Here is a 26288-nt window from a genome sequence, read left to right on the forward strand (position 1 = left end):
AATGTGGTGATATCATGTTTACTTGCTACTATATGTTTAAAACAAACTTTTAAATACCTTAGAAAGATACAAAGATGTCAAAGAAATAGAAAGATAGACATAGAAAGATGTTGGAAATTAACGGGGACTTTTTTAAAAATTAACAAAAATATCCCCAAAATTCAAAATATGGAGGAAAAAATGCCCACGCAATGAGTTCCCATGCTTTACTAATAATATCTGATATACTGTAGTTATAATTACATACAGTGCGATCTTCTTTTGACTTTTCACTGTACATAATTTTTTTCCCCGCCGTCCGTTTCCTCACACCATTGTGCGCACAGACGGTCTCTCCGCTTCTATCCGCATCAGTTCGGTATTGTACTCCCGCATTAAATTCCGCAACCTTTCGCCCCTCTTGTTCAAAATGAACTGTCCTAGTGGGTAGCACACTTGCTCATGGTGCTGTACTGTACTTCCCTGTGCTGCTGTTTATCTGTCTGAAAAGCCTCACCCACTAGAGGCCAAAAGTGCACAAGGGATGGATGTTATAGAAAGAAGGTATGAGAAATCACAAAACATAATGTAAACAAATGCTACAATTTACTTAATAATAATATCTCAATAAGTTAAATATCCATAATGTTAATTAAGACTTTATTATTACAACTGTAATACAATAATACATATACAGAATAACCACTTTTAATGTTTGAATCAATTATATCTCTCACTAAACACTGAGTGAAATGCTTATTTTTGCCTTATTTTATTCAGTTGGCATGTAGGAGTTGATAATAGTTTGCTTAATAATCTCATACCATATCTGAGTAATTGCTGCAATATCATAGAGGATAAATCTCCTCCTCTATTATAATGCATTATATTAGTTTTGTAAAGTATGTTAACTTAATAGCCAAAATACTTGGACATACAGTACGTGAATGAGAATAAACCTAAAATAGGAATCTGTTTCAGTCACAATGCACATTATGTCATTTAGAGATGGTTTAGAGACATTTAGAATGTTACAAATGGCTATTTCTATTTAAATAAATGTTGTATTCTTAAAATGTTCTGTTTGTCCAAGAATCCTCTTGCAGCAATGCAGGTCTTTGGCATTTAGAAGCTGCTAGTTTAGGACCTGTGAGGAGTCTGTTTCTCAAACTAGAGACTGTGATTTACTTGTCTTTTTGTTGTGCATCTGGCTGTCCACTTCCCTCTCTATCCTGGTTAGATATTCTTTTTTCAAAACAGCAATGCATGGAATAGTCTTCATCTCTCTAAAACAATAGACTTTAGGAGAAAATAGAATTTCAGGAGAAATGTGTTTCTTTTTGCCTATTTTTAAAACCATAATTTGACTTGCAAGTGTAAAGCAACTTGTAAGAACTCAATACCTCAGCAAATGGGGAAAAACCCACTGTATTATGATTTCCGCATGGTAGCACAACCATTTTCAATTGTTCTAATGATAAGAACATTTTCTTGAGTACTAAATTAGCACTTTAGAATACTTTTGTAAGGAATAGGTGACACAGTATATGTTTGCCATCATGGGTAAAGAAAAAATGGAATAAATACCACTTAAAACAATTATTTCAAACCATAATAATAATTAGCAATTAATGATTTTGGCAGTATTTTTATCAGTTTTTATCAGTTTAATGCATCCTTGGTGAAAAGAAGCATCAATTTCTTTCAAGAACAAAAATGTCTTTGTGTTCTAAAAATGGAAGCGTATATACTATATACAATATAATTTATTTATTTTTTTATAAAGTAACATATAAAGTAATTACTTAATTAGTTTTTTGGCAAACTACTTATTTACTCTTACTTGAGTTATAATATTTCTCAGTACTTCTACTTGTACTCAAGTGAATTATTTCTTCAGTAGCAGTACTTTTACTTAAGTAAAAAAAAGAAGAATAATCAGTACTCTTTCCACCACTGAACTCCACCCACCTAGGGACTCACACATGCCCTTAAAGCTACATTACACCACACATACTGTACATTGTTCCTATTTAACACAATTAGTGTGTGAAGACAAGGATTACATTTTTACAACAGTCTCCATGCCAGGTACTGTTGTAACACTACCCCGGGACAACTGTAACACTTGTTTTCAAATATTTCTAATACTTGCATATGTATCAGTTCTAACGCATCAGTTGGAAATACTCTCTTGGTTAGCTTCTTTACTGCATCCGTGGTATATGAGATTGTTTTTTTTTTTTTTTTTTTTTTACAACAACTGACTGTAATGAACAGAAAGGGCATTAAAAGAGACATTATTCAATGACAAATGGATTGTGTGGATCTCATAATTGGACACACAGAAGGAGTCAAACTTTACTCTCAACAGGCAGTGAAGGAATTCTGAACTTATTTGCCACTATACTAATCACTGGTAAGTGAAATCTGAACATTTAATAGCCAGTGGCGAATCACAGACATTTTTAGTCTCATAGCACGAAATTTGGTTGCATATTTATGGAGCCAGAACTATGACTAAAGTATTTGAATCTGAATTTTGGCAATTTTAATTTTAAACATGACATAAATCTTTTTTTTTTTTTTGCCATATTTTATACATTTGTATTTTTAAACACCAGATTTTGGATTTTTGTTTTAAACTTTTAGAGAGTGGAATTAGCTGTAAATATTCATATTATTAAATTGGAATATAATGATTATCAGAATAGTCGAATATAACTTATGTGATTAGCCAAAATGCTAAATTCGACCATTCTGATAACCTCTAATTTTCCCTGTGGAACACAGTTTACAGCTACCTCTAGAAATTCAAAACAAAAACAGTCTGGTGTTTAAAAATAAAAATGTTCAAAATACGGCACAAAAAATCTTTAATTTTGTCACTTTTGTCACGTCTAAAATTCATATTATTAAAATTTAGATTCAAATACTGGCCAACACTGCATTTTGTGTTAAGGTAAATGAGAACGCCCAAAAAAGAAGGCTGTTCCTCTCTTATTATCCAGCAGAGGTCACTACATGAATGACTGGAAATGAATTGCATGCAAATCTTTTAAAGGAATACTCCAGGTTCAGTACTAGTAAGCTCAATATTTGACCCGCCTTTTCTTTAAAATAAGAAAAAAAGAAACCAAAAAGCAAAAATCTGGGTTACAGTGAGGCACTTACATTAGAAGTGAATGGGGGCCCGTTTGTAAACGTTAAAATGCTCTCTGTTTCAAAAGTATAGCCACAAGACATAATCTATATGCTTGTTAACATGATTTTAGTGTGAACAAATCACTTACTAAACTTTTCTGTGTTAAGTTACATCCAATTCTGCAACTTTGTAATGTGTGCGATTTTTGTGTGGGGGGGGGGGGGTCAAAATGTGTCAAATCAGGTAAATAAGACAGCACGTTACTCATAGTTACAGTACATGTGGGAATATTACAATGGGAAATCAAGAATTGTATGTGTCACAGTTAGTCTGACTAACAGAATAATCCATCATCTTCGTAAATTGTACGATATTGGGTACTGAAGATAAGAATATAGTTTCCTGAAGGAAAGGGTCAAAATTCAATGGGGGTAATAAAATGTAAAATTGTAAGACTCTGTCTTTGGAAAATCCCATTCTGATCATGTCAAAAGTTACATCTTGCAGATATCTTGACCTTACATAAAGCTCACCAAACTAAATATGTTCTCACCTTTAACTTATTCCCAGTGCAGAAAATGTGGGAATTGGCAAATGTTCCATTGAGAAGACTTGAGGTAAGATGTGGATAACGTTAGAATCTGGTGGAGTAAAACCTTCAGTGTTAAGCACAAGATGGGGATGGGTTCTGGGTTGCACAGGAATCTGAAATACTGTTTACAGTAAGAATGGGCCTTCACTGGTGCCAGGCTCTGGGGTGACTGCCATTGTGCCTATTTGGATCTTTTGAGAATTTAAAGGTGCACTCAGTGATTTTTGCCTTGTTAAAAAGTTTTAAACCTAAAGAAATGAGTAGTGCTTTTGAAAATCTGTTTAAAGTCATATACACTCAAATGAGATCTCCAGTCATACCAAACTTATAAGCCGTTTCATTTTACCTGGAGCTGGGCTGCCTCATGTTAAAATCACATGACCTGCCAAATACTACTCACTTTGTCTTGGTAACCCTAATGTTATTGCACACTTTTTCTCACAGAATAAATGAATATTCATAGCTGACAGTGATAAGTGCATTTGTAAAATGCCATCGATAAATGAAATCTATTCTGCATATTAGCCACTAGGTGTCAGTATACACCTTAAGTCCAAGACAACTGCCATATCAGCCAGTGCAGTTACAATGCAGTTACTTTAATGTTTTGCTTTTGTCCTTTATTAATTTGTATTATTTTATTTAATCATTCAGTGAAAGAGTCTAATAACAAGACGGTTACTGAGATTAAGTGAGTAGTATTCAGCTGTTCATGTGATTCTAAAATGGCAGCCCCCATGAGGACGCCCCTGCCCCATGTAGCATAAAACAGCTTTTTATAAGCTTATTTGTATGACTGGAGCCTTCATCTCATGTGAGTGCTCATGATTTTATATATATGTTTCAAAATTACTATTAATTTCTTTAGGAGTACAACTTTTTTAATGAGGAAAAAATTACTGAGTGCGGCTTTAAAACATACTAAAAGTAAGCCTAATTGCATGCTAGCAAGGAGTCACTGTTGAGTTTACAAAAATAATAGCTTCATAATAAGAGAATAATATAATAATAGAGGGTTCACATACTGTAAGTTTCCATTTTTCCATCCACGCTCAACCCTTTTCCTCCTGCTGCTTGAACAGGAAGATGGACACAAACACGGAGGAAGTGTGGAGCCGCTGGATCTATAAAAGCTGCTGCATTCATTAAGTTGTTCATTGTATTCTTATGAGGTGTTTCTGTTCACTCCATAGCCAAGTGCAGGGTCAATAAACTAAGAGAATGTGTGATCCTCATTTAAAGGGTCTGTGAGGGATGCCTTTGCTTTTTATTTTGCATGCTGTTCTTTATAAAGTGGGGTTCAAATGTCTGAGAGCACGTTAACAATCTGGGATTCAAAGTCAAATTAAAACCTGGAAATAAAGTTTCAGGATTTTGAAAAAATGTAACAAAGAAACACTGTGGGGGCCTGGGTATCTCAGCAAGTATTGACGCTGACTACTAACCCTGGAGTCGCGAGTTCGAATCCAGGGTGTGCTGAGAGACTCCAGCCAGGTCTCCTAAGTAACCAAATTGGCCTGGTTGCTAGGGAGGGTAGAGTCACATGGGGTAACCTCCTCGTAGTCGCGATTAGTGGTTCTCGCTCTCAAAGGGGTGCGTGGTAAGATGTGCGTGGATTGTGGAGAGTAGCATGAGCCTCCACATGCTGTGAGTCTCCGCGGTGTCATGCACGGCAAGCCACGTGATAAGATGCGTGCACTGACGGTCTCAGAAGCGGAGGCAACTGAGACTTGTCCTCCGCCACCCGGATTGAGGTGAGTAACCGCGCCACCACGAAGACCTAGTAAGTAGTGGGAATTGGACATTTCAAAATTGGGGAGAAAAGGGGATAAAAAATAAAATAAAAAATTAAACATTGTGACGTAAAAAGAACACTAGAAGGTATGCAAATCTGTGACATTGACCATTTTAACTCCTTTGTACAAAAGGTCATATTTTCTTGCTTGCATTGAAGCACACAAATGCCCTTTGGAAAAGCCTCATCAGGTTTTGTAGAAACTTGTGGAGTCCATGCCAACTCGAGTGCATGCTGTCAGTGAAACATAGTAGAAACATACCAAATACTAAGACATTCTCAAATTTATGTGCATTTTTCAGTTCAACTTTTCATTTAACTTACTATGGAGCTAGAACAATGACTGAAGTTCTTGGATCAGAATTTCATTCATTTAAATTCTATAGATTTTTTTAGAGGTGAAATTAGTTGTAAATAATCATATATATATATATGGAAAATGGAAGCTTCACCTTTGGCCTAGTTTGTTTAACTGTCTGAAAACTGATTTAAGAGATTTGTATTTGGAGTTCTCAATTTTTTCTTAATCTGAATATTCGCACCTGTAATTCTGAAAAAAAGAAAGAAAAAAATGGCTTTTTGAAAAGTTAATAAATAAATATTCAAAATTCAGTAAAATAAATAAATAAATAAATACAATTCACTGCTATTTACATCCTTTAAAAATTTCAACATTTCTAGCTCCATAATTTTTTATGATCACGATTTAACTTGCAATGAACACATTTGTTTTTAATTGGTTTAAGACTTTTTATTAACATACTACGTGTTTAAACATTGCAAAGGATAAGTAATTTTTAAAATACATGAAAATCTTTTAATATTGTGTGGCAAGCGGTAAGATGGGACGGCTGGGGGAGAATGATCGCAATCAGCCGGAAGAGGGATAAAGGGGAGCCACTGTTCAAGAAAGAGAGAGATGCACAAAGCCTGTCTGTATGTGTGTGTCTTTATGTTTATACGTAGCTGGCTGAAAAGCAGTGCGTGTTTTTATGTGGTGCTGAAAAGCACCCCATTTTGTTATACACAGAAAAGTGTTTATTAAATGTCTTCCGTGGATTGTTCACCCGGCTCCCGCTTCCTCCTTTCCACATTAAGAACTGATCTGCCACATTGGTGTCGAAACCCGGGACTGGAGGAAGACGCGCTGTCATGGAGTCCTTGCCGCAACTGTGGATCGCGATGCCAATGGAGTGCTTGATCCGGTTGCGCTGGAGCAGTGCGTCAGTCTGCGACTGAAAGGGACGGCTGAGGGGTCCAGTGCCATCGCCAGGCGTCGCTGCTGGGAGCAGTGCAGCTGGCTGAGGACCGTCTGGCAGCATGTTCAGGGACTGGAGTGTTTTTTTCTCCTCTCTTCTCTCTCAGTCTCTCCCACTTTCTCTCTCTCTGTTCCCTCTCCTTCCACTCATCCTGCTCATGTTCCCAGGGAAGACCATCCGGCAGCGGAATGGCTGGAAGGGCAACATGTCCCCTCCAGAATTAGGATAGCTCCCCGGCCTGAATCGGGCAATGGGGGTATATGACAAGGAGGAGGGCATGGCCGGGCCGTGAGGATGGACGCCTGGCACTGAATTACCCCAATCAGTTGGGAGAGGGATAAAGCGGAGCCGGAGACGCCAGTTCAAGAGAGAGAGAAAGAGTTGCACACAGCTCACAAATGTGTGCATTCTGCATTGGGCTGGGAAGGTCAACAGTGTGAGAGTCACACAGAGCTGTGTGTGTGTCTGCCGGCACGTGTGTGCTAGATAGCACTTTGTATGTTGTGTCTGAGTGAACCGTTTGTAATTAAAGTCTACATGTATTGTGCACCCGGTGCCCGCTTCCTCCTTCGTAGAGAAGGCAGTGAGTTCTGCCATATATTGTTTCTAATGTGAAATAAAAATCAAACTAAACCAAGTCTACTGCTTCAATAATAACATTTCAAGACGTGTATTTGATGAGAACAAAGAGCATTAGATCTATTTGAAGAATTGACATGAGTTTATTTCCCCAGGTGTTTAATGGTCAGATTTAGAAGGAACAGGATTTACACAAACAAACATCTTCGAATCTTCTGGTTGTATAATTCTCTCTTGAAATGAGTTTATGCATAAACAAACTTACTTTATGTATTTAAAACACTTGCCACATCACCAAGAATACAGATAGATGACTAAGTCTTGTGTAAAATGTATTTCTTTGTTGATATGTTTCTCTTCTGAGCTCAACACAGCAGTCCAACATGATGAATAATCATCTTCTTTATCTTTAGAACTCTAGAGATTTCTTGAGATGCATTACTGACTTTTAATATAGCTGCCTCATGATACTCATGATATGGCCAACCTATGGCTGTTAACGTAGCAGGATATTAAGCTTCAAAGATTTTAGTTTTTAGCTGCGACAATGTTATCTTTTTGTCAACCTGGCGAACCAATTTAGAGTCAAATCAACTTAGACTTGAATAATTCTCAAGGTGAAATACAAGAATGTTATTTGTGGAAAGAAACAACAGGAAGTGATTGAGGGAAGATGAACATTTTCCATAAATATTATAGCAGAGCAACCACATTCTTTATAGTGTTTATCTATTTAGCCATTATTTCATTTGAACCATAAATGCTGGATTTATCATATGAGGTCAGTGTGAAAACAAGTGATTTCTTCATGCTTTCTTTTAGAACAGTGGTTCTCAACTGGTCGCAACACAAAAATGAATTTTTTTTCCAAAACCATAAACAAAACTACACATATCTGAAGAAAGTATGACACAGACTGCAGTAAGCATACATGGTTTTTGCTGTCCACATATTACAAATTACTTCTCTAAATTTGTAATCAATTTACTTTACTGATTACTTCATCGAAAAGTTATCACATTACTAATTCCCTTACTTTTAAGTTACTTTTTTCACAGAAAAGTTTGTTTTTCTGCTCAACAAATTCAAAGTAATGTCTGTATATATTGTCTATACTCACCCTTCAGCTGTCAAAGAAAAGCAAACAGATATACATATAAATTGTAATCTTTTAAACGTATTCTACATAAAAATTATTTTAGAAATGTGTAACCCAAGTAATGTACTTTAAAGTAATCAACTTAATTGAAAGTCAGTGACTCTAATATGATTAAAAGTATTTAACATGTAATGTGTTACACTACTTTTTGACTTAAAAAGTAACGAATTACTCTGAAATCAGATTACACTCAAAACAGGTCGGCACTTGATGTCTGGTCGCAACGTAAAATCTGGGTCCTGAAGCAAAACCAGTTGTGAACCACTGCTTTAGATAACACTGAGATAGAGAAGGTACTTCACATTTGGCATTTTTCATTATTTACCACACTATTTTTTAAGCACCCATTAATCTAGATTTACTATGAGGCACAAGGGCACAATACATTTATACACATTGGTTGTTTTATATCCATATGATAAAATGCAACATTAATTACAAGCAGTGAATACACTGTTTTGATGGATTGTACACATAAATTTGGGCCATATCATAAATCCATATGAGTAGAAAGAGTTACAGCACACCAAACATCTCAAAAACACCATGGAAAAAGTGCTCTCAATAGGCATTTAAAGGTCAAAAGGGCACAGACAACCTGTTTTAAAGTTACAAACACTTCACCGAACAGCACCGCACTTATCGAGGAAGGGATTCCATGCAGGACTTGGGAACGGATGATATTAGATGGGATTGTAGTAGCTCATTCGTCAAATCGTCCCTCCAGGATACTTTCGAAGGAGAAGGGGACAAACTTGAAGCCCTGTCCTGTGTAGAATTTGTTCTGGAACTCCACCCTACATGACAGGAAAGACAGGACAAAAGAATGCAATGTCAGAGAGGTGATGAGGGACCTGTAAAATACACTATATTGCCATAAGTATTCGCTCACCCATCCAAATAATTGAATTCAGGTGTTCCAATCACTTCCATGGCCACAGGTGTATAAAATGAAGCACCTAGGCATGCAGACTGCTTCTACAAACATTTGTGAAAGAATGGGCCGCTCTCAGGAGCTCAGTGAATTCCAGCGTGGTACTGTGATAGGATGCCACCTGTACAACAAGTCCAGTCGTGAAATTTCCTCGCTACTAAATATTCCACAGTCAACTGTCATTGGTATTATAACAAAGTGGAAGCGATTGGGAATGACAGCAACTCAGCCATGAAGTGGTAGGCCACGTAAAATGACAGAGCGGGGTCAGCGGATGCTGAGGCGCATAGTGCGCAGAGGTCGCCAACTTTCTGCAGAGTCAATCGCTACAGACCTCCAAAGTTCATGTGGCCTTCAGATTAGCTCAAGAACAGTGCGTAGAGAGCTTCATGGAATGGGTTTCCATGGCCGAGCAGCTGCATCCAAGCCATTCATCACCAAGTGCAATGCAAAGCGTCGGATGCAGTGGTGTAAAGCACGCCGCCACTGGACTCTAGAGCAGTGGAGACGCGTTCTCTGGAGTGACGAATCACGCTTCTCCATCTGGCAATCTGATGGACGAGTCTGGGTTTGGTGGTTGCCAGGAGAACGGTACTTGTCTGACTGCATTGTGCCAACTGTGAAGTTTGGTGGAGGGGGGATTATGGTGTGGGGTTGTTTTTCAGGAGCTGGGCTTGGCCCCTTAGTTCCAGTGAAAGGAACTCTGAATGCTTCAGCATACCAAGAGATTTTGGACAATTCCATGCTCCCAACTTTGTGGGAACAGTTTGGGGATGGCCCCTTCCTGTTCCAACATGACTGCGCACCAGTGCACAAAGCAAGGTCCATAAAGACATGGATGAGCGAGTTTGGTGTGGAAGAACTTGACTGGCCTGCACAGAGTCCTGACCTCAACCCGATAGAGCACCTTTGGGATGAATTAGAGCGAAGACTGCCAGCCAGGCCTTCTCGTCCAACATCAGTGTCTGACCTCACAAATGCGCTTCTGGAAGAATGGTCAAAAATTCCCATAAACACACTCCTAAACCTTGTGGAAAGCCTTCCCAGAACAGTTGAAGCTGTTATAGCTGCAAAGGGTGGGCCGACGTCATATTAAACCATATGGATTAAGAATGGGGTGTCACTGAAGTTCATATGCGTCTAAAGGCAGATGAGCGAATACTTTTGGCAATATAGTGTATAAAAAACACCTGTGGATTCACATTGAGAAAATACTTGCATACTTATTAACTTCTCTTGTGTTTGTTTGTTTCCTCAAAAGCACAAAGTGTGTCAAAGTGGATGGGTGCGAATAATTACAATGTCCAACAAGTATTAGAGCAACTGACCATGAAATAAAAAGAGTACCTGTCTTCTTATTCTTCTCTATTCTTATCAGTTTCCTAGCTGCTGTAAGTGATTTCTGCGCTACTAGTGTCACAGGACAGAACTGCAAAAAAAAATCTTAAATTTCCCAATAGGTTTCCCCAAAACTCCAACAGGTAGTCCCGCCCTAAACTTACATCACTGGCTGAGGCTTGAAAGACAGTCACCTCCAAGCTTTCTGATTGGCTAAAACACACAGACATCCTTTTTTGCAGTTTACAGGTCATAGGAGTTCTCAGGACAACAATTTCTGACATGTAATAGGGATATTTTAAGTGTGGTATAAAAAAATATGGCTTTTAGAAATTTTGTTAGAAATGTTCTTTTCATACTAGCTGTTACAATAAACATACTCTCCAGTAAAACCAAATGTCAAGTAAAAAAGCCAAAACTCCTCTCATTCTTAACACTTGTACAGACTTAAACATCATGTTGTCACAATATAAAAATTTCAGTAGTTGGTAAGGATACCTGTGAAATTTCACGGTTCTCAATAACAATTTCGATACCACAGCCAAAATATGCTAACATGATAAAGTGCAATTAAACACACTTTTTTTTGCCTATTTAAAAAGTACAATTTCAATGTAAACAATATATTAAAAGAAATGCATGTTTTCTTTGTGTTTCTCTATAAATGTTTTAATAATATTATTATTATTATTATTATTTTTTTTTCAGAATTCACTGTTTTAAAGTTTAATTTCATTTCATCACCAAAATGGTGTCTGATCATTAATTCTCAAAACTTTTAGCAAGCGGAAATAGAACAAATACTTTTCAACATACCATTGTTTTTTTAAACAAACTTTTATTCAGTAAAAAAGCACTCTTGCTTATGGTATGTTGCTTAATTTATTATTATTATTTATTAATCAATATTTATTATTATTAATATTACTACATTTAATATTACATGTTACTAAACAGTTGTAATATATATTTGTTGCAATTTCTGGCATCTAGCTTTTATTTTTAATTGTACTTTTATTTTGACGTGAGCTTTTATTTTGACGTGTGGTTTTGACGGAAGCTTAACTTCTGATGGATAAACAGTTTTCTACATGGCTCATGCTGCATTCTATTCAACTCGGAAAGTCATATTTTCCAACTTCCTACTAGGAAAACTGCCATGGCACGCCACTTGAAGTTGGAATTGCAACTGGGAAACTCGTGCAGAAACTTTCAACTCCGAAAATGCTTTGAAAATTGTACTCCATCTGGGCATCGTGTGATGTCACACGAACATGCCGGCGGCACTCAGGGAGATGCACAAAGTACGTGATAAAAATTCACTTTTATTAAGTAATATCGATAAATATATCAAAGTTCATACATTACATTATATTGAAGCTTGTTTAACAAAAGCCTGCAGAAACAGGCATATAAAACATGGTATATTATACTCTCTTTTAATAATCGCACACCTGTAGCTCAAATGCTAGTGTTGCAGCATTGTTTATCAGTTAAGCTGCAAGGAGACGTCTCTAGTGACAGTCAAACACCTGCTAAGCTAACGGGAGTGTTGCAGTTTTGTTTCCTTACACATCATCTTCCGAGCATTTGGCAATGGAATGCCTTTATGGTCAGGGATCAAGTAGGAATATCCCACATCCACAATGGAACGCAGCATCAGATGTGATCGTTAATTTGAAAATGCTGTGATTTAATTATAGAAATATATACAGTAGTCTACATGTAGTACCTGCTTCACAGTGGATGAGTGCTCTGCTTTGTCATCTCATACAACATGAATGATTCTCAATGTCTGTGGAGTTTCAAATGAATGAGCTTGCTGCTTCACACATTCATTTAAAGCACACAGCTCAAATGCAGACAAAGATTACAGCCTTTTGCGGTTTAATAATCAAATTAGGACATATTACTATATTTAATTTAATGAATTGTGCATTTCAGTGAAAAAGGAGTAACAGAGCATGTGTTCAAAATAAGCATGTGAGCATTTGAAAGCAGCCATGTGACAGTCTGGCAGTGTGCGGGTATTGAAATAAGTCGGTGCTCGGTGTTACAGGTACTGCAGAAACACTGGTATCATGACATCTTTTTTACTTTAGTATCGACTTGGCACTGAAGTACCAGCACTTTGACATAACTAAACATGCAATCTGTACATATAAACATACAATCTGTACACATTACAGATTGGCAGGCTGCTTATCATAGATTTAGAGTTAGGGCCCAAACCAAATATGTGGCTTGTTCAACCTTGCCCTGCTTCCTAAACCTTTCATACCTGTAAGCTTTGTGGTTCAACTATTATTTGGGATATTTCTCCATCTTTATCTTCTGGACAGTGAGCACACTTTTCAATTTGTCCTAGTTTTTCATGCCAGGCATGAAAAAGTCTTGCACACATTCCGTCACTATCAACAGCTCGTAAAAGATAAGTGTGTTTAGATTTGCTGTTTTGAGAATATTTTTATGGTTTTTAAGGTTGAGATTATGAGCACGGTAATGTCCAGGCACAGCCGAATGAAATCCAACAGACATAGCTGTTAGTGAGTGAATGTGTACATGTATGCGTGTATGAGTTAGTTTGAAAATGCATCAGGGAAGGAAACATGTCGAGTGCAGGAATGTCTCACTGCTGTGGTAAATATTCAAGTGAAGAGAGAAAAGACTCTTCCATCTTGCTGTGGAACAAACAGTCACCAAGAGCACAGCACCTCCTTTATCTCCTTAAGTCCTAATGTGTATTTCTTTCCACAGGACATTCATCAGCCATTTCTGTTTGAGCTTAACAAATGCATACTTCTCTTTTCTGAATGCGTCTTTTTCCTCATCTTTGTGTCTGCAGTTCATGACGGAAATAACTTGCATAATATCCACTTCCGTGTTCAGGCGGGACCTTCTCACTCAGGGGCAGGGCACGCTCCAGCACCCGCGGCCAGACCTGTGAAATCTCCACGTCTGGCTCCTGGAGGGACGCAGAAGACCTAGCGTGTCTTCCATCAGCGGTAGTAAATACGATCACTCAGGCCAGAGCCCCCTTTACGAGGCAGCTGTATGCCTTGAAGTGGCGTCTCTTCGTGAACTGGTGTTCCTCCCGTGGCACCATCGGGTCTGTGCTGTCTTTCCTTCAGGAAGGGCTGGAGAGACGGCTGTCTCCCTCTACCCTGAAAGTATACGTGGCTGCCATAGCAGCATAGCACGATACATTGGATGGGAGACCCTCACGACAGCGCGACCTGATCAACAGTTTCCTCAAGGGCGCGAGGAAGTTGAATCCTCCTAGGCCGCGCCTGATTCCCTCTTGGGATCTCTCTGTGCTCCTACCTACCCTACAGAGAGCCCCCTTTGAGCCCCTGGAGCAGGCTGAGCTCAGCATTTTGTCTCTGAAGACAGCCCTCCTGGTGGCACTCACTTCCATCAAGAGGGTGGGGGACCTGCAGGCGCTCTCTGTCACCAGCGAATGCCTGGAGTTCGGGCCAGCACACTCTCACGTGTTCTTGAGACCCCAGCCCGGTTACGTGCCCAAAGTTCCCACCACTCCCTTTTGGGACCAGGTGGTGAACCTGCAAGGGCTCCCTTCAGAGGAGCAAGACCCAGCCTTGTCATTGCTGTGTCCAGTTCGCACCCTGCGCATCTATCTGGACCGCACGCAGAGCTTTAGATGCTCGGAGCAGCTCTTTGTCCGTTTTGGAGGGCAGCAGAAGGGGAAAGCTGTCTCCAAGCAAAGGTTGGCCCATTGGATTGTGGATGCCATTTTCCTCGCATACCAATCGCAGGACTTGCTGTGCCCCTTGGGAGTCTGGGCACCCTCCACTAGAGGTGTTGCGTCCTCCTGGGCACTGGCAAGAGGGGCCTCTCTAGCTGACATATGCAGAGCTGTGGGTTGGGCTACACCCAATACCTTCGCGAGGTTTTATAACCTACGCATAGAGCCGGTTTCGACCCGAGTGTTATGCAGTAACAGCTTGCATCGTGCCTTTCCCCTTTTTCAAAGGTGATAATGTGTGCCTTTTGTTCACAACAGTTCCCCGTATCCGGTGAACCCCGGATGCCTCTTTAATTCTTAAGCACTGTTCGGTGACGAACTCGGCGGAGGAGTTACGGCACCAGGCCCAGTACTCGTGGTATGCCCCTTTTCAGATGAGCCTGTGTGCTCGGGCTCAGTGCGCCATACGTGGTGATTCCCCTTGGTAATCCCGTATGATGAGTTTCCATTGTTCGGTTTCCTCCTGGAGAGGGAAGAGCACTTCCCAGCACTATTCTAGAAAGTGCTAGGTGGGAAATTGCTTAACAGCAAATCAGGAAAGGCTCCGCCGGTAGCCTCCTTGGGTAAGTGCTTCCTTCCCCCTTAACGGGACTAGGGAGACACCTTACCTAACTCGTTGCAAGGTCACGACGTGGTTGAGCGTTCGCTGCGAGGCACGCAGCAGCTTGCCCGTGTCCACTCTTCCATACCTCGTGACATGGTTCAGCGCCTGCGGCGTTTCCTATAGGAACCCCTAGTGTCACTACATCGACACAACGTTGAGTGAGTGACAGACAGGGAACGTCTTGGTTATTGATGTAACCTCTGTTCCCTGATGGAGGGAACGAGACGTTGTGTCCCTCCTGTGCTGAACCGGCCGCTGACATGGCTCCTCTATAGACTATCTATCGGCTCCTCAGCATAAATCTGAATGAGTGGTGCACGCCATCTCCTTTTATACCTGTATGTCCGGGGCAGAGAGTGGCATGCAAATTCCACTCGCCAATTCTCATTGGCCTTTTCTATTTTAAACAAAGGTGATTGGGGCTCTCAAGATCGAACCTCTAGTGTCACTACATCGACTCAACGTCGAGTGAGTGACAGACAGGGAAACAGAGGTTACATCAGTAACCAAGATGTTTCTAAAGGTTCATCATATTATCTTCTAATACACTGGCTCTTAAGAGAAGTCTCAGGATTTGACAGGGAAAAATACATTAGGATACATCCACATGTTTTTGATATTATGGATGAAATGGCATTTGGTGAAAAAACTTCTTCACTTTTCAAAACAATTTTTACTTCACGGGTAAAACCGATGGTAAATATCAGAGCTTATTTTTAATCAGTGTTGGGTCAAAAAAACAAAAAAAAAAAAAAAAAAACAAAAAAAAAAAACAATCCACTACAAATGACTAATTGCTTCTCTAAAATTGTAATCAGATTTTTAGATTTTACACTTCATAAAATTGCAAAAAACAAAACAAAAAAATCTAATTGCTTAGTTACCAAAAGTGTATAGGGTCGTTAGTGGCCCGGGATATGTAATAGTGCCGCAATATATATTTGCGCTACCAAAAATAATATTTGTATGATTATTTCACATATATATTACAGTTAAGTTTAAAATGTACTTATTTAAAAGCAAATGAGTGCTATATTCATACAAATAGCTACTGTATCATCTCGATTTACTGTACAATGAGAGAATTATCAGTATCCCATATGTGTTGTATATCAAAATATAACAGAATATATTCCATTCTATTATTTTCTACTTGTCTTGAAAATGCTTTGAAAATTGTACTTCATCTGGGCATTTTGTAAATTCATTTGTCATAGATCTGTATGTACCGGTTCGCTAAAGACCCAAGATTTGTACTAATGTTTTGCAAAACACCAATGCATTTATGGGTTAATTAATTTTCTAAAACCCCTACTAACAAGATTTTTTTTTCCATTCAGCAAATTCTAAATAATGTCTATATTTCCTCCTCATCCATTCCACATAAATTATATTATTCAAGTAATATATGGAACCCAAGTAATGTAACCCCACAATTTAAAATGTAATCTGTTAAACAACTTTTTAAATCATAAAGTATATGGAAACATTTGTTGTCTTTGTGTGCATCTCACCAATGCAATCGCAGAGCGTGCAAGAAAGCAGACAGCCCTTCCATGATGAGCAAGATGCACACTGTTAATGTTGCAAAGGCCGAGAAAATGATTGACAGGCCGAAAAATCCACCCCCACTCCTGGAGGACAGCCCGAGGTGCATCACCATACCCCACAGCACCTCAGACAACTCTGAAATACAGACAGACAGAAAAAAAGACTGTTAAACTGGATTTGAACATGACTGTGGATGTATTGCGCTTATTTCTCTGTGTGTACTCACGAGCATGAGCCAAACTAAGCGCCCAGAGCCGCAGGTACGAGGCCGTGTTGGAGATACAGCCCAGGCAGTACTCTATAGTGTGAATGGCCTGATGAACGGCCATATCTCCAAAGTTAAACTAGACACAGACAAAGAGAGAAAATGGGCTGATAAATAATAATGATCAATAACATGTAAAAAATGATCTTTGACGGTAGGATCGATAAAGGCCAAACTTAAAGGTGAATAGTTCTGTGGCACTAGCGTCACTGTCAAGATTTCCCAAACACCTGACCAAACTCACACCACTGGTTGAACTACCATAGTAAAACGCATGGATGGAACATGCGCAATCTTCAAAACCTATAAGAACGCTGCATATGCTTTACATTGGCACATAGGCCGCATTCTCCAACAGAAAACTAGGTGTGTTAAATCACTTTCTCTTAATTGCTAAAAGGGTCTTGAGTCATATGAGTTTGAGATGACATAAAGGTGAATAAATGATGAGAGAATTATCATTTTGGATGAACTATTCTTTTAACTGATATAAGGAATACGGCCGCACTTGCATGACGTTTCAAAACGCCGCTTTCTGCAAATCCCCGGAATAAGCAGGTTTTCTTAAGTGCAGGTAAACGGGGTCTTAAGTCTTGCAGAATGAAAGATATACAGTATATGGAATAAAAGCTACAGAAGATATAGAAGCGAAGACAAAGGACACTGACATCATAAACTAACAAACTAAGAAACTATCTTCTAACCACAGGTGGAGAGCTGTAGTTCCAACCACACAACTTTGGGAAGCTGTTTGCGACAGTTCATTGGAACTACGGTTCGGGGAAGACCAAATCTTTGAACAATGTTGGTAACTAAATAAACAGAGCAATATTTGAGTGTCACAGTATTTACACTTTAGGTGAAGTCAACCTACATGCTTTTTATAGTTGTTTCTGCACAATGAACTGGCCAGCAGGAGTGTGCACCATTCAGAATTAAATAAAGTATGCCGATTCAATTCCTGAATTTAAAATGAATTTGAATTGAGCTGTAGCTAACAGATGTTGAGTCAAATCTGAATATAAGGAAGCATAACTGCAATCACATGAAATTCAAAGAAATGTCATTAAGTTTAGTTAATTTACTAAAAAAAAGTAAATGAATTCAACTAAAAAAGCCATGCAATCTTGATTTCTAAAATTTAGAAATTAACTTTAGAAAACTTACCTTAATTTCTTAAGTTCTGTGAACTGAAAACATCACTGTTTACAGCATTAATAATCAACAATAAATATAATAACTATCATAAAATATTATAAATAATGTTTGAAATGCCACCTACAAAATTTTTTATTACATTTATTTAACTATATTTAATACATTTTCATTTTATGGGTAATGCTGGAAGAACACTTCATTTCCCAACATGCTTTAATTTGCAAAATTATATTTAATATACACAATCAACAGATTCCAGTTTTATTTTATAAGGTTGTCTGAAAACAATGTGATGTACCATTTCTTGTGCTGTATGGCAATATTAAAATCGAGGGCTGTGTTATTTTTAGTTAATGTAGAGAAACTCTCTCAAAAATAAAAATGTAACTATTTATGTCACACGATGTGCCTTGTGTTGCACTAATAAAATTGTCTTTTGTGACTGTTGAATTTCTTTAGTTTGCAGTTCAGTAAATTCCACTTCCTATAACTCCATTTCAAATTCCAGTTTGACTTCCTGTGGGCTGTGGCCAATTCAATTCAAATTCCAACTCAGAACTGAAAGGGAGCCTATTTGAAATTCTAAATTTTGCCCAACCCTGCTGGACAGGACAAACTGTTTTAATATCGAAAAATTATTTCACCTTTAACTGATGTTGAAAGCCTTTTTTTTTTGTTTGTTTGATACTCTGAACACACTATCTGTAGGATCCTTTTTATCAAGTTGCATTGATCTGTATTCAAATGCATACCGTCCTTTAAATGTTCATTAGAAAATACTCTTCTGTAAATCATTGGCTCTGCAATTCTTAACCTGATTTTCTATTGTGTAAGCTATGGAGTCATTACTGCTGAGAACAATAGAGCTCTGGTGCCTGTGATGGCAATTTCCTGTCTTTAAACATACCAGAGCAATCACACCCACCTATTGTCAGTAATAAGCAGTATACAATGGGGTCCAAAAGGGTCCACTAGTGATAATACTTGGATGTTTTCATTAAAAAAATACTATCAGATATTACCGGCATGACAATGCAAGTAAAAAGTTGAATTGAAAAATTTACATTAACGTAAGTATTTCTGAGCACTTGGTATGTCCCCCTTTTTCTGGAATAACATAATGCACTCAACCTGGTGCAGACTCCGGCTCCAAGTTTGTGCAAAACCTGAAGATCCACATTATCCTTCAATGGATGCAAAGAAATCTTTTGTACAAAAGAGTAAACCTGGTCAGCGTCATATTTGCTTACATTTGTGACCTAGAAATGTGTAGAATGTAATTTTTTTACGTCATAACTTATCTTTGTTTTATATTTTTCAAAATCCTAAAATGATGATATACAGGTTTAAAAAAAAAAAAATAAATAAATCCAGATTTTCAATGTGGTTGGACTTTTGGACCCCACTATACATATACTAACATGTCGTCTGAAAAGCTTTATATTGGTTTATTTTTAATTTGATAAATGTAGAGTGGGTTTTTATATGTGTGTATATATTATGTGAGTGCATGCTTATGCATGCTTGATTGTGTACAGGTGTGTTTATCAAGAAAGAAAACACAGAAATGGTTCTCGCAGTGTCAGTGTTTTAAGGTTTGGCTTGGCAGAGCCTGGTTTCCCTTTTCCAGTTGATTCTTTTGTTCAGAGTGCTGTATGACTTTTCCGCCATCATGGAAAAACTTGACGAAATGCTCTCATTGTTCTACAGCAGAGGTGTGTTGCAGGATATCACAGAAACAAGACGGCCAAGGCTAAGCGGTGACTAAGTGCGTAGAATACTTCCATGTGTGTATTAACTCAATAACACAATGCCAAAGATATTACATAATTCCAATAATCATGTAGGAATCAATTGACGTCTTAGCTCTATTTAGAGTTGTTGATGTTGTTTGTTGTAAAGATAGCTATGCTATTTGCAGTCATCATTATGGTGGTTACCATTTTCACTTTCCTTTTAAGTTTTGGGAAAAACGTGTATGTTCAATGGTTTACTAAGGCCATAACTTACCATTAATATGCTACAACAATAATTTTTTATTGAAACTAATCAGCCAATTTGATTGAAGTTATTAATTGGAAACAATGTTGTAATTTCAGATCTGAGTTTGAATTGGTCAAGTTCACTGATTAGTAGACAAATTTAAGAGAGATCATAATTTAGAGGAAACAAATTCAAGTAGAGTATGTTCTATGTGTATTTATCAATATTTAATAGTCTATAAAAGTTGTATTATCTTATTTATTACAGGTTGTATCTGCATGCATAAATAACACAACAATGTACACAAAGCACTTACCGGTTCTTCCTCTGAATGCTTGAAAAGCAGAGAGCAGAGTTTAAGATATATTGTCAGAGAGAAAAGTATGCATCTTTTTATTATTTAACTGTAAAATGTACGAAACATTAATCCATAACAATGAGAAAAAGACAATCAAACGTTACAGCTTAGCAAATACAGTGTTTCCTGGGGTGTAAAAATACATTACAAGAATATGCAATACATTCATTATGGAATTTATACTAAACTATCTTTAATTACTTCCATAATAATACCCTAGGTATTCTATGTTTATTTCTTATCCAAAAAACAAAAACAAAATCCACCAAATCTATCCCCAATCAAAACTGATAGTGTTAATTGATTGTCCTTACCATTTTTTTTTTTTTTTTTTTTTTTTTACAATAACCATGAATCGTATCAAAATAATCTAAACAAATGTTCACCTAATGTCAGACTTTATGATGTATTGAATCATTTAGTAAAGAACTGTAATCAAATTGAATTGTTATCAGCGTGAATTACACACCAGTGTGTATGATGGGCATAGCCCTCTTTTCAACACTGGCACACATGCACCAAACAATTCTTTATTAATAGACTGCTATTGTATATTCTATTGTATAAAAATATATTGATATTTGCATGCTGAATCCTGTCCTTGTGTCTGCAAGGTGCATTTTTCCATCTCTGTAGATGAAGATCAGCACAATACCATCTCACCACAAACAATTAAAGCCATCTGTTGATAATACCGCAGACCACACTCATACCTTCTTCACAGTTACAACTTATACTTCTTCCATTCTTGATAAATTGTGTGATGATTTACTCTGTAAAGAAATTTTGGATGGCCATAAATTACTGCTGTTTCATAATGGAGTTTCAAACTGTAGTGCATTCCAAATATATTTAATCACCATTTTGTCTAATAGTGATGCCACAAATATTTAATAATCAATTCACTTATGTGAATGTGTTATTTTTTGTAAACAGTTCATTGACCTCTAAACCTGACCAAAAAGAGTCTAATTTAAATGGTTTATGATTCTGCAAAAAAAAATAAATGAATAAATAAATTAAAAAAAAAAAAAAAATTAGATAAATAATAAAATAATAATCATAATATTATATATATATATATATATATATACTTTCAAAACATTATTACAGACTCAGGGTCCAATTAAAATACAAGACAACACATAAAATGAGCAGCATACATAAAAAATAAAAAAATTCATACAAATCAGTGTGTTACAAAGATGCAACGATACCAGTGTCTCCACAGCTTGGATTGGTAGCGTTTAGTACTGTCCCTTATATTTCGATAGTACAGTATATATATATATATATATATATATATATATATATATATATAGAGAGAGAGAGAGAGAGAGAGAGAGAGAGAGAGAGAGAGAGAGAGAGAGAACATTTTGCATTTTGCACTGTGACATTATTTTCATATATTTTGTATTAAAGCATTACTGTAAAAAACACTGTACAGATTTTTTATTCATTCTTAAATAAAGTCAGTATTTAAATATTATCATGATATATAAATAATTCACAATTTCTAATCATTATCTAGTCAGAACAATTTGCATAAAGTCAATTAAGGTCTTTTTGGATTTTGCATTGTGATATTATGCTTTTTTTTTTACATAAAAAATACTGTAATGATTTTTAACTTAAATCATCCTTAAATAAAGTATAAATATACACAATGAAGTATAAATACTTTACAATTTACAAGAAATATTTATAGTCCTAAAATAGGATTCATTTTCAATACACTTTTTCTTTTTGTTTTTCTTTTGATTTTGATGTGAAATGTAACCCGTAGGGATGTCCTGATACCATTTATTTGAGAGCGGGTATGAGTACCGCTACTTCCTTTTCGGTACTTGCCAATACCGAAAACTGTTTTTTTTTTGTGTGTTTTTTTTCTGAATTCCATATCAACAGTTTACTTCAGTTTTATAATCAAAATCGTGTCTAACTAAATGAATTAATTGAACCTTTAATCAAATGAAAATAAAAATTAGTTTTTAACATAAATATGTACAGTTTTATCAAATGAAGTGCTTATAAACAGAATCTCACAGCACAATCCAAAATACATCATTGGGGTTATTTTTGTCAAGTGCTGCATAACAGAATATAACAGATTTTGCTTCTACTGTATATAACACAATTACTATTGATTATACTATTGACCTGTTACATGAGCGCGGTATGGGACCCGATTCCAATACCAGTATTTGTACTGGGACATCCCTAGTAACCCAGAGTCCCGGACATGTTCTTCACAGGATTCGTAAGGTGCTACAGCCTTTCGTTCTAGTGTATTATCATAATTATCCTCTTTTCAATGCACAATGGAACAGACTATTGAGGACTATGTCAAATGTTAAGAGAGAGAATGAAAATATTTTGCACATTCCAGTGGTGGGTATGTTTGGAGTGGGTGAGTCAGAGAGCTCTCATGGTATCTGTGAAAAGTTACTCTTCTGTTTACATTTCTCATATCACTGCGGGATGACAAATCTATTATCTCCCTAGCGTTTAATCTATCCTTCTCTTCTGCCTCTAACTCAACAGCTTCACTGGCTCAAAGACTGGTAATTTACATGTTAAAGTTTCTTTTAAACAATATAGTGATCTAAAAGCTTTTATGTTATCAAACTACAACATCTCACAGGGCAACATCACTTAAGCAATGGCTGTAGTTTTTCCACATGAGTTGGTTGTATTTTTAATAAGAAAACCTTGGGACATATTGATTAATTAGGGATCTGCACCAATACCAATACTGGTAGACAAACAAGGGTCCAAAACCTATATCTTGCACAGTACAAAAAGAGTTTGCTGCATTAATGGTGCCACTATGGTCCTTGGTAATTAAATTACTTTGCCACTAACGGAACAGTTCTGTTTAAATTTGCCAATTTTGGTCACTTTTTTCCAAAGTGCCTGGACCACAATAACTGCCACTTGCGGCTTTAGTGTTGTATTTGGGCTTGTTTTGATCGGGAGCATTTCAAGTAATCGTGTAACCATTTTTCATAGTCTGTTTATGTTGAAAAAAAAAAAAGACCAATAGGCTACATCATTTTGATGAAATGAACAGCTTTTTCTCAATATGTACAGATGCGGCCTTTGAGAATGTGTGTCTGTGGCAGGGTGGAGGGCGGAGCCGGGGTGATTCAACATAAGGCTAACCAGAGACGGCAGTGCGACAGAGAGAGAGTTACAGACAGCTGTCCGACACCAGTGTGTGTTTGTGCTTTTGGTTAAGTTTCTTATTAAACCTTTATTTATATTGTCAAGCCGGTTCTCGCCTCCTCCTTTCCATTGATGGGTTACACTGGTGCCAAAATCCGGGAAGGAGGAGGGATGCGCCGTAGTAGATGGTCCTCGCCACTACCATCTACCCCAACGGAGCAGCCGCAGCCATCCGCCGGGGAACGGAGAAGCCAGGCCGCCTGAGAGTGGAGGAATGGCTGCCGACCATGAGGGGAGGAGGGGCTCCTAACCGACTGCCTGGAGCGGTCAGGGCCACTGCCAGGTGCGGAGGAGACACCTACCAGCCACTGAAACGCGGCAGGGTCTGAGAGGAGTGGCCGAGGACCAGGCTACGGCGTATCAGAGAACAGGCGAGTAAGTATTTTTTTTTCTCTCTCTCTCTCTCCCGCTGCTGCTCTGTGTAGGCCTTTCCCTCTCTTTTTAAATATTATATTAAGTTGGTATCATCAGCCGTTATGGCGTTTATGTACCGTGTTTTTTTTTATTGTTGTTTCCCTCCCCTTGTCACCTTCCCAGTTCCAGGAAGGCTGGGATGACCTGCCGGCAGACGGGGCTGGAAGGGCACGTCTCCCCCCAGGGAAAAAAAAGGGGGGGGGGGGGGGTGTACGTCAGAGAATGAGGGAGGAATGTGGCAGGGCGGAGGGTGTGGCCGGGTCGTGATTCCGCACACCCGGCCCCTAATTAGGCTGATTAAGCCTGAGAGGAATAAGGCCGACCGGAGACGGCAGTGCGACAGAGAGAGAGAGAGTTACGGACAGCTGTCCGACACTGTGTGTGTTGGTGCTTTTGGTTAAGTTTGTTATTAACCTTTATTTATATTATCATGCCGGTTCTCGCCTCCTCCTTTCCATTTACCTTGTTACAGTGTCAAAGGGAAACAGATCCTGTGATATCACGTGGTGTGATGCGTCATTAGGCGGTACAGGAGAGACATGATCAGTAGAGGGCAGTCGTGTTTCATTCTTTGAACCAACACTGATTGCTAATGGTTTAGTCAGTGAGTTCATTTCTCACATGGGACCTCTCACCAAAATGCACAGCAAGCGATTTGGCAATAAACTATTGCTGACTTCATATCACTGACTATGAGTATGAATGTATGAAAGAGTGACACGTTTTGTTTGAATATATACTCTTTCGTTAAGCTATACTCATTTTTCACTGGTGCTTTTCTTGTGCCGAAGCCGATATTTGGCTTGTGCTTACCCGGGGATCTGTGAATCTTTCATACTGCAGCAGGCAGCGGCAAAGTACGTCAAACGTGGACAAGCCATTTTTATTGTGTGTGTATACTGTGCACAAACCACTAATGATTCAGTTACTAATAGCAATTTTATTTGGTATGCACATTCTGATTATACTGATGCATAAATACGCATATTACATTGCGCTCAATTATGCTCCGGTTTATGGCATTCAAATTACATTTTAAAACGCTTAACGTGGCTTTACTGCTACTCAAAACAATGACCAGGAAGAAAACAAATTTTTTCACACTTTCCTTGTTTTGTTCACTACTTAACAATGTCAAGAGCTCATAATCTAAACACAAAGCGCATAGTGTTGCATAAACTTTTATAAAGAAAAATTTAACATCAGTAGCCTTTGTTGAAATAAGAAAACTGACTACAAACAAATGGATGACCCAATTAAATGAAAAGCGTGGAGTTTCGGTGAAAAAAAACGAAAAACATTTTAAGCCATTTCATACATAATAATAATAATAATTATTATTATTATTATAATTATTATTATTATAAAATAAAAAATATCCCCCTTTATGATAGCACAAAAATGTTACTCTTACACACATACAGCGGGGCACAAACTTATACTTTTTGGTTTTCTAAATTTGTGTAAATGCACTTGGGATTCAAAGTATTTTTCTTTATCCACATTAATTTTACACATGTCTGGTACAAATATGTGGTCTTGTTTCATGAATAAAGCACATACTTTTTTCGCCATCTACCTGGAAAGAAGGAAAGTTAAATGTAACAATGTGCCCCATAGGCGGGACAGGTTATAACAGCTGAGGGTCACATTGTAACGTGACCAAATTAAAGTGTAATATCCCCCTCTAACAACTATATCTGATCAAATTTTAATAAATTTAAGATAAACTAAAATATTTTGTCAATAAAAGCCATTTATTAACTTAATTTATAGGCTAATATAGCACTAATTTTGACACTTGACAATAAATACACAACAAAGCCACAGCATTGGCCGAAATAATGCATGGAGATATCTTCCTAAGTTTTTACAATTCTGCCGCAATTTTTTCTCTACACAGAGTTGATATGGCAACAAGTTTTGTCTAACCAGTTTGTGTGGAAACGTTTGAACCATGTGTGTTACAACTAGCCCCGCCTAAACTTCCACACAACACATTTGCAATCAATTATTTGGATAAAAACTTAATTTTTATCATTTTCAGGGCGCTGCGCTGCTCATCCAGGAGTCACGGCCACAAGCATCTGACTTGTGTCTGACAGTCAAGTTTCTTAAAACTTTAAACTAGATGCTGCTGATCTTAGTAGGCTGACGATGTTTGCGTGTAATGCCATTGTT

General features: G+C 37.7%; 1 protein-coding gene across 7 annotated transcripts in view; it reads right to left on the reverse strand.

Annotated features, from left to right (window-relative positions):
* Positions 1-7472: 7472 nt before the first annotated feature.
* The window catches only part of atp6v0a1b (ATPase H+ transporting V0 subunit a1b), a 49082-nt gene continuing 30266 nt past the window's right edge, over positions 7473-26288 (reverse strand). For 4 of the 7 annotated variants that reach the window (XM_051686818.1, XM_051686820.1, XM_051686817.1 and 1 more), the window contains exons 19-22: positions 20424-20441; positions 16928-17045; positions 16665-16836; positions 7473-9305 (exon numbers count right to left, since the gene is read on the reverse strand). In XM_051686818.1, coding sequence (XP_051542778.1) covers positions 9212-9305; positions 16665-16836; positions 16928-17045; positions 20424-20441 — 402 coding nt within the window. In that variant the 3' untranslated portion in view covers positions 7473-9211. The other 3 variants (XM_051686823.1, XM_051686822.1, XM_051686821.1) reach the window with 2 other exon arrangements.

The sequence above is a fragment of the Myxocyprinus asiaticus genome, chromosome 44 (assembly GCF_019703515.2).
Source record: "Myxocyprinus asiaticus isolate MX2 ecotype Aquarium Trade chromosome 44, UBuf_Myxa_2, whole genome shotgun sequence".
NCBI classification, from domain to species: Eukaryota; Metazoa; Chordata; class Actinopteri; order Cypriniformes; family Catostomidae; genus Myxocyprinus; species Myxocyprinus asiaticus.